The sequence below is a fragment of the Malania oleifera genome, chromosome 2 (assembly GCF_029873635.1).
Source record: "Malania oleifera isolate guangnan ecotype guangnan chromosome 2, ASM2987363v1, whole genome shotgun sequence".
NCBI lineage: Eukaryota > Viridiplantae > Streptophyta > Magnoliopsida > Santalales > Ximeniaceae > Malania > Malania oleifera.
Genome location: NC_080418.1, coordinates 447,096 through 460,552, shown reverse-complemented (window position 1 = coordinate 460,552; position 13,457 = coordinate 447,096). Strand labels below are relative to the sequence as shown.

Genomic DNA, 13,457 nt, shown 5'->3' with positions numbered 1-13,457 from the left:
GATATATAGCTTCCGCAGTAGATCTCCCAAGCATAAAATTAAATTGATTTTCTGAAACCTTCATTTCTAGCACCTTTGTTCAACTATCTCTTCCTATAGTTACATCGTATGACTCATAAGTTAAATTTCACAATAATTATTATAATTTTGAATATCTCCTTTATTTTTGTATATAGGTATTAAAGTGTCCATTCATTTGACATTTTCTTAATTTTTATAATTGTTTTAAATAAATTAGTTAACCAATAATTCCATCATCACTTAAGTATTTCCAAACTTCAATTGAAATGTTATCCAGTCTTATAACTTTTCCATTGTTTATCTTTTTTAGTGCAAACTTAACTTCGTTAACTCTAATCTTGCAAATAAATATCATATTTTTAATCTTTTCTTTATTTGTCAATTTTAAGTTTAAGTCTTTTATTTGATTTTCATTAAATAGCTTACTAAAGTAACTTTCTCATCTTTCTTTTATTTCTTCCTTAACCAAAACAATATTATCCTCACTTTTTATACATTTTATATTACCTAAGTCCTTACCTTTTCTTTATTTGGTTTTAACAAGTTTAAATACATTTCTTTGCCCTTCAATTGTATCTAAGATATCATACAGATTATTTAAAGGATCTATGTTTAGCTTCACTAAAACCCTTTTCTGCACCTTTCCCCACCTCTTTATACTTTTTGAAGTTACACATGTTTCTATATTGCAGTCATGTTTTATGTCAAATTCATTTTGTTTTTATGACTTTTTGAACATCTTGATCCCATCACCAACTTTCTTTACTGTTCGAGAATCTTCCTCTTGACTCATCTAAAATCTCTTTTACTATTTTTTTAATAGAGCTAGCTATCATACTTCAAAAAGTGTTTGTGTCTACATCATCCTCTATAGTCCAATCACTATTTTTGATCATTTTATCTTTAAATTTTATTATATTTTCTCCCGTTTCACCATATAGTTCTCTTCCATTGATTTATTTTATCCTTCCTCTTCCATTTTTTAATACATATATCTAACACAAACTCTATGTTGTATGGTTAAGCTTTCACTTAAGATAACTTCACAATCCTTACATAATAAACGAAGTTGACCCCAAATATGATCTCTAGAAAATAACTATGGTTCATAGTTTTTGACATCCAAAGAAGATTTCTGTTCATGTTTATATCTCATTTTCAGTTTCTTGGGTGTAAGACCAATAAGGGCACCTTTAGGTTCCTTAATTGCTAGACAAAACATTAATAGTTATTACCTCGAGTGGCTAGATCCTGGACCATTATAATAATTGGCCCACAAATTTTCTCTTTCTAAATGGCTTAAATTACTAAAGAGGAAGCTTAGAAGTTCTCATAGCTCTTCAACAGGATAAACAATAAAGCTAATGCAACAATCAAAGATACGATTCTTGCTCAAAATGATTTACTAACTAATATCGTATGTTTTATAGCAGCAAAACATAAAATGGGTGAATTTTTTACCCTCCATAATATAGAAGAAGACATCCTTCGACAGAAGGCTAGGGGAAACAATTGAAGCAAGTTGATAGGAATAACTAATATTTCTCTATAGTTGTTAATGGAAGGACGAGAGGAAAAAAGAATTTATATAGTTGAGGGGAAAACTAATGAGTTAACTAGACTTTTACATTAAACTCTTGCCAAAAAAAAAAATTAGCCCTAACATTTTGCCTTCTAATTGGGCTTACCTAAAGGAGATTCTGAAGTTTGCATGGAAGCCTAAGAATAAAGGTACCTTGGGGAAACCTATAACTGAAAAGGGGGTAAGAGGATATCTTCTCCCATTCTAATGACAAAATCCTTGGTCCAAATGGCATTAACAACATTACCCTTATCTTGGAGATCTTATTCTGCATATAAGTTTTTATTGTCCTTCGCATTTGAATAGTTTACAAAAAAGTCATAGCATTTAAAAAAAGAAAAATTGAAACCATGACATGATCCTATCGGGAATGACTATAGTTTTGGCAAATTGGCACAACGCCAGTCTCTCTAAGCAGAGAGAGAGAGAGAGAGGGCAGTGGGTTAATCTCGATGCAAGGCATCCTCCCGGCCTAGATCTATCCCTACCAGCTGGCCTTTGGTGGAGGTTGAAGCATCCAGGGGGCATTTGCACTTCTGCAGCTCCATGAATCTATTAACATCAAAACTGTGCCTCTTAAACAATTTTCTCTGCCTCGATAAAAAAAGCCTCTTCATCAGGTCTTGATACGTGGGATCTCTTGAAGTGAAAAGGAAGTAGGCATAACCTATTACTATGCCAGTGGTCGTGGTGAAAAATGCAATGGGCTCCATGACATCCCATGAGAATTCCCAGAATGTTAACCGAAAGAACAACCCCACCTGTATCACAGCTAAACCCAGCCCAGACCAGAGTATGCGACGGACCTGCCTGTGTGCCAGCTTGTCAATTTCTTCCTTCTTCTCCTGCAATCTTTTCAGCTCCTTCCGCCTTGGGTCATCTTCGGGTGTGAGAGAAAGGGGCACTGCTCTTCTTACCAAATCCACCACCTAAAACAAAATTCTATATTCAGAAAAAGTGGACCAAAATAAATAAACTTAAAAAACTCCTAATTAGAGCCCTCTATATATATGCTTGTAAGCAAATAAACTGAAACGAATTATTACTGCTGGGGTTAAAATTCTGATGATTTGCTTAACCATTATATATAAATTGTATACACCCAATGCCAATACAGGGAGAAGCAATTAAATGAAGAGGCAGCTGCTGGTCATGGGAGGTTAGGCATGAAGCATCAATCGACAAAACAAACTGGCAATCAGTGTTGCTGTAAATTATCCGTCATCAAAGTGGTCAACTTCGTGTACTGGAGTCAAGCAGTAATCATGTGACCCAACCAGGAAATCAGTCTGTATTTCCTGACTTGGGGCGGAGGCTGAGCTGGTTATCTTACTCACAAGATCCATTGCCACCCACTCTATGCATATCTCCCAACAAAAAGTTTGTTTTACATTCCAGGAGCAGCCAGTGTTGAAGCTAGGATGAACCACAAGGATCATTAGGTAAAAGATAGAAGTCTAATGAACCCAACAAATTTAAATTTTCCTTCTGCTTGCACTCATCAACTGCACACTATCAAACAATTTAATTACCAAATCTTACGTGCCGCTTCATCAAACCAACAACAAGGCCTTTACCCTAACTACTTGAGATTGAATAAAAAGATCCTTTATTAGGAATTCATTTAAAAAAACAAAAACCCTAAAAAAACAATAAACAAACAAAAAAAGCTCCAGTGTGTCCACCAGCACAACTACTCACTGATTCCTGAAGTAATAAAACTTCTGCATAAAATGTGCCTATAAGGGCAAGTAAGATTAACATCGCCATATTCCAGGATCCATGGAAATCTAACCATCAAAACCACTCAGGTTAATCCAGTTTCATAAAAAAAATCTCTTTGTTCTTGCAGTAGTGAATCAAATTTTTTTTGTGTCAATAAAAATGCAATATGTGGTTCCTCATCTGCCATACAAAACCTAACTTTGGTTCTATGTCATCCCCTCTTCTCTGATCTATTTCTGGGTTCCAAACACTATATGCCACTAACCATTTAAGACCCCTACAATTTATTCTCTGGACATTGTTGGCATGAGAGAAACTTTCCTACAGAAGCAGAACGGCAGTAGGGATATTGACACAGGAGTAATAAATTAATCATTTTAAAGTAAGAATTGTATCCTATTAGTATTCACACAACAACTGATAACTGCATAAGTATCGTTCACACTACTATAGCAGTCTTATTTTTTGGGATTATAAATATTTTAAGGATGTGTTTCAGAGTATGGATTCAGATGAAACTGTGTGCAATTTTGTATCATATTTTATCCATATCCATGCACACCTAAATCTAATATATAAATTCCAAGCTCCCAAATATGGGATAAGTGCTCTTATTTAGGCTATTTTGGATGGTTCAGATTTCATTAAGGGATAGGATATGGTTTTAATTTGGGTTTTCAAATTATATAAGTGCATCTAAGGGCTACAACAGCCATGAGTCAATGCACATACCTAAAAAATTTTTTCCAACAATTGAAATGAGGTACCAATGATAAGAACGTAAAACATTATTTCATCGTCAAAGCAAAGCCAAATAGTTGTCATCTTCACATCCAATTCACTGAAAAACATTGCATAGATTAGCTCTAGCTGACATAAAAATTGAAATTGACCAATGACAAGAAAGTAGCACATTATGTCATCAACAAAGCAAAGCAAAATAGTTGTCATCTTCACATCCATTTCATTGAAAGCAATGCATAGAATAGCTCTGGCTGACATCCAAATTGAAATTACACATTTGTTGAAACCCCACCCCAAACCAAAAAAAGGGATATTTTGTTCCTCCATATAAACAAGAGCATGGGCTCGGTTAGGACGGGCCTAGTCTAGATTATGGTCACTATGATGCTTGGACATGCTAGAAGCAACACCCAGATTAAATGCTAGAAGAATAAGCCTATTTTCTGTTAAATCAGAATATGCCAGAGGTGGTGGTAAATGTGTTGCATGTGCATGCATAAAGCCATAAACTTCTTACAATAGAGTTGGTTGAAGATAAAGTTAATGCAGTAAGTTTGAAGCTTGAAATGCAATGACATTTAAACATCAAAATATAATTTTTGCCCTCAAATGTGAATTTATAATAAACAAAAGAATTGCACTGCATGTTATTTTTTAAAAAGCAAAGAAAGCGGATTAAGAATGTGTAGGAGATTAAGAATCGCTTGGATTTGTGTTGAATTTCCTTACATCATTAAATCACATTTCATGTCAAAATAAAACTAGAATCAAACATCAGCTAAGCATCATAGGTTGGACATGAATTTCAATTGCCTAGGCTTGACATGGCAACTGAATGGGCATAAGCACCATCAGCCTAGTCCAGTCCCATTTCTTGTGTTTGGTGAATCATCCATACACTTGGAAACATGGTCTTAAATTTCCACGAAATTGTCGAAATTTCCGCTGAAATTTCCAGCTTCCGCCACCCTCGAAATCGAAATGGCAGTCAATTTCCGTCAGGCATAATTTCTGTCAAAATCTCAACGAATTATCCAAAATTTATGGAAATCTCGATATTTTAGCAAAATTTGTAAAAATTTTAAATATACAAAGAAATTTCCTCGGAATTCAAATGAGAGATTTAGGAGCAAGTGAAATTTCTCTCTTAATTTATTTTATTTATATGTGCTTTTGAAATTATATGAAAAAATATACTTACAGCAACATTTTATTTAACCATTCATGTCTAAATTATCATTATTTGTATAATAAATAATATTTAAATGATTTATGAATTTCATTTGTATTAACTGAATATGTTTAATGTATATTATGTTACAAATATGTTTGTTACACTACTTACATATACCATATTACAATGTTTCCACCTCATACACAACATAGATGTATTTAACTTGCAATATATTAATCCTAAAACTTACATTATTATGCTTTTTAACCATTTCTAAAGTTTCACAAAGAATTCCATGTTTTACTACTGATTTCCATTATTTTTTCAATTTGAAATCGAAATTGACATCGAAATTGAAATTTCCATCGAAATTTCCGTACTTTTGGAACTTCAAAATTTGAGTCGAAATCGAAATTTAAGACCTTGCTTGGAAGTTATCTTATGTATATTCCGAGTCAACTACTAGAAATATTTCCTTAAATGTTATTCAGATTTGTGTTTAATTAATACACGCCTAGATTTAAGAACAAATCCACCATTTACGATATTTAAATACCCTACAAATTTAGATAGGGGCAGTATTAAACACATTCAGGAATATTTTGGGTGTTTCATCTGTTGTTATTATGACTGAAACAGCATTAGCAGAGAACATTTTTGGACACTCTTCATTTCCCCTTTTACAGGGTCAATAACCATCTTCTTCCTTTCCCTTCTACTGGATTCAATTTATTGCATGAACTTGATAATGAAATACCTACGGTAAATTTTAGTTCATTTTGGATCAAAGACAACAAATGCGCTAAAATTCCATCACCAGTTATCATATCAGTGCCTCCACCACATCTGGCAAAGACCCAAGACAACCATTTTATGAAATTTCTCGGAATTTTGGGAGCAACCAATGCTTTCATCCTTCACTCATACTATATTTTTCACCTAGGAAGATTGCAGTTGCATGGAATGAGATTGTTTTATGAATTGAAATTCTCCTACAGGTTGTTGACCCTTTGTTTTCATCTCTTGAAGCCTGATGAATCTTGTTTTGACATTACGGTTGTGTTTAAAACAAGATAAGTACGTCCTTTCAATCTTCTGCAACTCATTTTGGGTATTTTTGGCATCACATTGGTGTTTTGGACAAGAAAATGATGCCCATCTATTGTTCTTAGATGTATTTGTCAGTTTCTAGAGTCAAATCAAATCCAATCCCAGAAGTTTGGGATCCACTGGTGAGAGGGGGTGGAGACCAAGGTAATCTCTGTGAAAAACTCTATTCTGGTTCTAGTGTTCCCGCTTGAAATGTTGAAAAATCAAATTCCTTGGCTTGTAGTCCACTTAATCAATATATTGAATAGAGGAAGAGGCAAGATTGGATGTGCCCAGTGCATCAAACATATTAAACTACCCAAGTTTGCAGCTTAGTTTGAAAAATTTCAATGGATCAAATTAATTGGCATGCAAAATATTTACTTAGCCTACACTGGAAGCATGAATTTCAGACCTTATATTTGGATTTGAGTGGATTTGGACAAGATTAAAAATAATTTTGTATAATATATTGTAAAAAATCACATAAATCCAAATCCAAGGCCTCTTCCAAACATAGGTTTATATATTTGAGACAAAAGAATGCAAGGATTTTGTGGTGGTGTGCAGTTTTTTCTTTTTAATAGGTATTTTCGCCAGAGAGAAATCTCTAATTTTTCAAGATCAATCTTCATCTATCAATTTTATTTGGGACTTGGATTGTTTTCTTTGCTTACAGGTGGATTTCTCTACAGGATGATTTGGCAATGTGGCTTTCTCTGATATCCAGCACAGTTTAATTTCATCAGCACAATTGGCTGTCTAGCTTAATCCACTTTATCTTTTCTTCCTTCTGTTTTTATCTTCTCCTCTGATTTTCTTGAGGACTTCTCATCCTCCACATGTTCTTTAATCTTAATATTCTTTTTTCTATTACAAAATATATTTGCTAGGTAAAAGCAATTTGAATTTGTAAAAGGTGTTGCCACCTTCACAAGGCCTGCAGTAGGAAAATAGAAGTGATGCAAAACATGATAATGAGACAAACAAAGATACTGCATTCTATCCTGAGGCCATATAACCCATGAACAAGTTATTTATAAAATTTTGTTCTTACTTCTCAGAATGGGGCATTACAATTAGCAGTAGTTTAATGATAGATTTGTTTGCTTGCACTTAATTGTGTCATGCTTTGAATTTAGAAAATTGTTTTCTGCTCAAAATTTTCTTATTTAAGAGGCTGTGAATTCAAATTTTGGTAGACCTTATAATATTCCTAGGGTTTCTAATTTGCTTGTTTTCATTAAAATTAGGAGTGTTTGAAAGTTCCTAAAAACAATAAATAAGGTCCTCTGCACCAAACAAAATTTGGGTTGACAAATGAAAATTTGAGTGTTATGGTTGATTATTGAAGGGGCGGCTACTTTGAAAAATGTCAAATGGATCAAATTAATTGGCATGAAAAATATTTACTTAACCTACGCAGGGAGCATGGATTTCAGACCTGGTATTTGGATTTGAGAGGATTTGGACAAAATTAAATACAATTTTATATAATATTTTGTCCAAATTCACACAAATCCAAATCTAAGGCCTCTTCCAAACATAGATTTATATATTTAAGACAAAAGAATGCAAGGATTTTGTGGTGGTGTGCAGTTTTTTCTTTTTAATAGGTATTTTGGCCAGATAGAAATCTCTGATTTTTCAAGACCGATCTTCATCTATCAATTTGATTTGGGACTTGGATTGTTTTTTTTTTGCTTCCAGGTGGATTTCTCTACAGGATGATTTGGCGATGTGGCTTTCTCTGATATCCAGTGCAATTTATTTTCATCAGCACAATTGGCTGTCCTTGTTAGCTTAATCCTCTTTATCTTTTCTTCCTTCTATTTTTATCTTCTCCTCTGATTTTCTTGAGGATTTCTCATCCTCCACGTGTTCTTTTATCCTTTTTTCTATTACAAAATATATTTGCTAGGTAAAAGCAATTTGAATTTGTAAAAGGTGTTGCCACCTTCACAAGGCCTACAAGTAAGAAAATAGAAGTGATGCAAAACATGATAATGAGACAAACAAAGATACTGCATTCTATCCTAAGGCTATATAACCCATGAACAAAAACAACAAAACCAAGCCTTAGTCCTACTAAGTGGGGTCGGCTATATGAATCATTTTCCGCCAATTTATGCGATCATGTATCATTTCTATTAATAGATTCAAGGATATTAAATTCATATTCACTATCTCCTCCCAAGTTATTTTAGGTTTACCCCTACCCCTTCTACTGCCCCCCCACAATAACTAAGTCACTTTTCCTCATAGGTGCACTATGTGTTACGTTGCAAGTATCCGTACCATCTGAGTCGTTCCTCCCTTATCTTATCTTCTATAGAAACTACACCTAACTTACCACGAATATGTTCATTCCTTAATTTATTTTTCAATGTTATACCACTCATCCATCTAAGCATTCTCATCTCGAAAACTTTTACATTTTGGATATTATATTTCTTCGTCGCCCATATAGCATAACTGGTCTTATAGCTGTCATATAAAACTTCCCTTTCAATTTTAAAGGTATTCTACGATCACAGAGCACACTTATAGCACTTCTCCATTTTACCCAACCTGCTTTAACTCTATGCATTATATCATCTTTAATTTCTCCTTCAACTTGCATAATAGATTCAAGGTATCGATATCTACAAGTGCTATTTATTTCTTCATCATCCAATTGAACTTTGTCTCCAATATTCCTCCTAACTTACTAAAATTACATTCCATATTTTCTGTCTTATTTCTACTTATCCTAAAGCCTCTAGATTCTAAAACTTCTCTCCATAATTCTAACTCAACTTCTACTCCGTCCCTAATTTCATTAATTAATACAATATCATATGCAAACAACATACACCATTGAACCTCCTTTTGAATACTCTTAGTCAATTGGTCCATCACTAAAGCAAAAAGATAAGGACTCAAAGCAGATCCTTAATGTATGCCTATAGTGATTGGAAATTCTCTAATTTCTCCATCTATAGTCCTTACACTAGTCATTACTCCATCATACATATCCTTAATGACATTAGTATACCTACTACATACACCTTTTTTTTATAAAACCCAACATAGAACTTCCCTAGGTATCCTATCATATGTTTTTTCAAGGTCAATAAATATCATATGCAAGTCCCTCTTCTTTTCCCTAAACTTTTCCATTGATCTTCTTAAAAGATAAATAGCTTCTATGGTAGATCTCCCAAGCATAAAACCAAATTAATTTTCTAAGATCTTTGTTTTTAACCTTAATCTTTGTTCAACTAAACTTTCAAATAATTTCACCGACTCATAAATTTAATTCCACGATAGTTATTACAATTTTAAATATCTCCTTTATTTTTGTATATAGGTATTAAAGTGCTTTTCCTCCCTTTATCGGGCATTTTCTTAGTTTTTACAATTGTATTAAATAAATTAGTTAACCATATAATTCCGTTATCACCTAAGCATTTCCAAACTTCAATTAGAATGTTATCTAGTCTCATAGCTTTCTCATGAACAAGTAATTTATTAAATTTTGTTCTTACTTCTCAGAATGGGGCATTACAATTAGCAGTAGTTTAATGATAGATTTGTTTGTTTGCACTTAGTTGTGTCATGCTTTGAATTTAGAAAATTGTTTTCTGCACAAAATTTTCTTATTTAAGAGGTTGTGGATTAAAATTTTGGTTGACCTTATAATATTCCTAGGGTTTCAAATTTGCTGGTTTTCATTAAATTTAGGAGTGTTTGAAAGATCCTAAAAACATTAAATAAGGTCCTCCGCACCAAACAAAATTTGGGTTACAAATGAAAATTTGAGCCTTACGGTTGATTATTGAAGGGGCGGCTACCTTGTAATCTTTTTCATCACTATGTTATCTAATTAATTTTTGAACTTCTGTTGTTTCCTTTACTTTTCTTTTTTTATTATCAAAAAGCCTATTTCTCAACCCTAATCTCTTGAGCAATGAAAAATGAAAACCATACTTCAGTTCCAGTCCAAAAAACTGCTCGCCTTGACAACCTTTGTTTGAAACCCAGACGAGTTACTTCTTTTGCAAAACCAAAAGCATAACCTTTCCAAAGTATTGGAACGTTTGTGTTCTTTCAGTATCTATATTTTGTTTTGTGATTGCACCTGCCTTTGATGAAACGTGGCCGTGAGGTTTCTTAAGGCATGGTTTCCCATTTTGGAAAACTAAGAAAACGAATCCTCTATAGCCACACAGCCCAGAATTTGTTCAGCAGCTATACTTCTAATAGTGTAACATTACTAGTGTATTGTAAACCAGAGAGTGGTGTATAAGGGAGGGACAATTTTTTTACTTCAAAAAATTCCACAGTAACTGAATTATGGTTTTCATGTAATGAGCTTTAAGAAACTAGAAACAAGAACTGACAACAGCACAAATAATTGATTTTACGGAAAGCAAAAACGAAAAAGAAACACGAGAATCAAAATCTTCTCAAAGGAAAGAAGGTCTGTGCTTTCTAGGGTCGCGTATTAGAGCAAGAATTGCATTTTTATTTTTTATTTTATTTTTTAATAAATGAACCTTAGAAGAAGAAGGCCCAAAAGACGCGGCTGACGCGTGTAGGAAGTGAGGATGAATGAAAGGCGAAAAGGCGAAGAAACAACGAGCAGTACCATAGCCTAAAGTACCTTATCGGGATGAAGGAAAACCTTGTCTCTGAAGAGAAGGACGACGCCAGCATCGTCAAGTACTCGGGCAAATGCGGTGGCTTCATCAACAGATCTAGCAACACCCATGCTCTCGCATGCTTCGAGAAGATCCGAGTACCCGATTACTTCCTTACCTTCCATCCCTATCTTCTTTTTCAGCGCCTCCACATTCACCAGTCTCATTAGCTTCTTTGCCTCCACAAATGATATGGGCTCTCCTTCTGCCACAACGCCACCGCTGTCCGTACTTTCTCCTCCTCCGGCAGCAGCGCCTGAGTTGGAGGCCTCGTCGGAACCACCAGCGGCCGCTGCTGATAAGGCGTTAGTTAAAACAAGGGACGATGAGGTTGATGATGCAAAGAGGAAGCCACAACCGTAGTCGTTTCCCCAGCAAACCCCCAACCCCACCGGCTGTTTTCTTCCATACCTCACAGCCGTTGACACACTCCGCTTTAACAAAGAGCATGACGATCTCCACATTATTTGTTTTAGTTATTCTTTATTATAGCAACTAAAAAAATAAAAGAAAAAAAAAAACAACCAATCCACACTCTTTCCAATTCAATATTGAATCTCCCTATTCTCACTTCCATACCATTTTCTTTCCCGCAGAATCAGTACCATAACCCTGCAAAATCCCATTGCCATTCACATATGATTTGTCCGAGTCAGATCTGTCGATACAGTTAGGAAGGAAGAGGTTTCCAAAACCTAGATGAAAATCATCCTACGACTTTGGCTAGCCGCTAGAACGAGAAAAAGGAGGCAAGACGACCGGGACTAGCGAAAGAAATAATGGAGGCTCCGGTTGTCCCCCCAAAAGGACATTTTAAGAGGCCAGTGGTGGAAGTAGTTGTGAGGATTTTTTTTTTTTTTTAATAAAAAATGAAAAAGAAAATCTTGAGCGTTTAAAAATATATGCATCAATATTTATAGCAACAATAAAAATAATAATAAAATCAAATCCAAAGTCTCATTAGGTGAGAGCCAATATAAAAGATGTAAAAAATAAATAAAGACAAAGTAGAAATTTTACGTAGTTCGATAATATTATAAAAGATACAAAAAATAAATAGAGACGAGATATAAATTTTATATAGTTCAGTTATGCTTACTACATTAGTGGATGTGATAAAAAAATTTCACTATCTTGAAAGGAATTGTAAGATGATATGGACCGATATTGTACAAAATATCTATCTTTCTTTTTATCTCTCCTCTTCTCTCATTTTTTCTAGTCGTATGTCTACTCCAAGCTTTATGTGTGTGTCTTCAAATGAGATGGAGAGAGAACCCTTTTATAGGGCAATAAAGATAGCACATAATTCATGGTGGCGGAAAACGAAGGGGTGACAACCATTAATTTTTATGACTTTCATAACACTTCCCCTTAGATGTTACACATATATTAACTCATTCTATTAAGATTTCTAATTAGATAAACCAATTTCTTGAATATTGTAGTAGGCAAAATTTTGGTAAACAAATCTACTAGATTATCACTTGATCGGATTTGCTGAACTTCTATATCACAATTATTATGGAATTCATGTGTATAAAAAAATTTTGGAAAAATATGTTTCATTCTGTCGTCCTTTATGTATCCTCCTCTTAGTTAAGCTATATATGCAACGTTGTCTTTATAAAAAACTGTTAGAATACCCTTAATTGATTGAAGATCACAATTTGTTTGAATATGAAAAATCATTGATATAAGTCACACACATTTTTTATTAGTTTCATGGATAGCTAATTTTTCAGAATGATTGAAGGATGTTGCTGTAAATGTCTCTCAAATAACGTAGAATGTGCTTAATTCCATTCCAGTGTCACTGTGTAGGAGCGGAGTTATATCTTGTTAGTAGATTTACAGCAAATGTAATATCAAGTTTTGTATAATTGACCAAAAACATCAAAGAGCCAATAACACTTAAATATGGTACTTCAAGACCAAATAATTATTCCCCCTCGTCATGAGGTCAAAATGTGTCCTTTTTAACATCAAGTGATCACACCATCATTGGAGATCCCAAATGATGAACTTTATCCATATAAAATTGTCTTAACATCTTTTTGGTATATTTACATTGATGAACAAGAATTCCGTCATTTACATGTTCAATATGTAGGTGAAGACAATATTTTGTCTTTCCTAAATCTTTCATCTCAAATTCCACCATTAAATAATTAACAACTTTAGTGAGCTCTTCAAGAGTCCTAACTAAATTCAAATCATAAACATAAACAGAAATTATAATAAATTTGGATTTTGATATTTTAATTAAAACGCATAGACAAACTACATCATTTATGAATCCTTCTTTCACAATGTACTCACTTAATCAATTGTACCACATGCATCCAAATTGTTTTAATCCATATAAAGAACGTTGGAGTTTAATTGAATATAAATTTCTGGGTTTTGCTTCAAGCAATTTAAATCCTTCAGGGAT

General features: G+C 33.7%; 1 protein-coding gene across 1 annotated transcript; it reads right to left on the bottom strand.

Annotated features, from left to right (window-relative positions):
- Nucleotides 1–1,852: 1,852 nt before the first annotated feature.
- LOC131148998 (calcium uniporter protein 6, mitochondrial-like) lies at nt 1,853–12,207 on the bottom strand. The gene is made up of 2 exons (XM_058099014.1): nt 10,984–12,207; nt 1,853–2,532 (listed from the first exon to the last, which is right to left on the bottom strand). Exons 1-2 carry the CDS (start codon nt 11,482–11,484, stop codon nt 2,047–2,049), a joined length of 987 nt encoding a protein of 328 aa, XP_057954997.1. The 5' UTR covers nt 11,485–12,207; the 3' UTR covers nt 1,853–2,046.
- Nucleotides 12,208–13,457: the final 1,250 nt, after the last annotated feature.

Coding starts and splice junctions, on each gene's coding strand:
- LOC131148998 (XM_058099014.1), bottom strand. CDS start 11,484: ATGTGGAGATCGTCATGCTCTTTGTTAAAGCGGAGTGTGTCAACGGCT. Junction 2,533..10,983: donor TTTTCCTTCATCCCGATAAG/GTACTTTAGGCT, acceptor ATTTTGTTTTAG/GTGGTGGATTTGGTAAGAAG.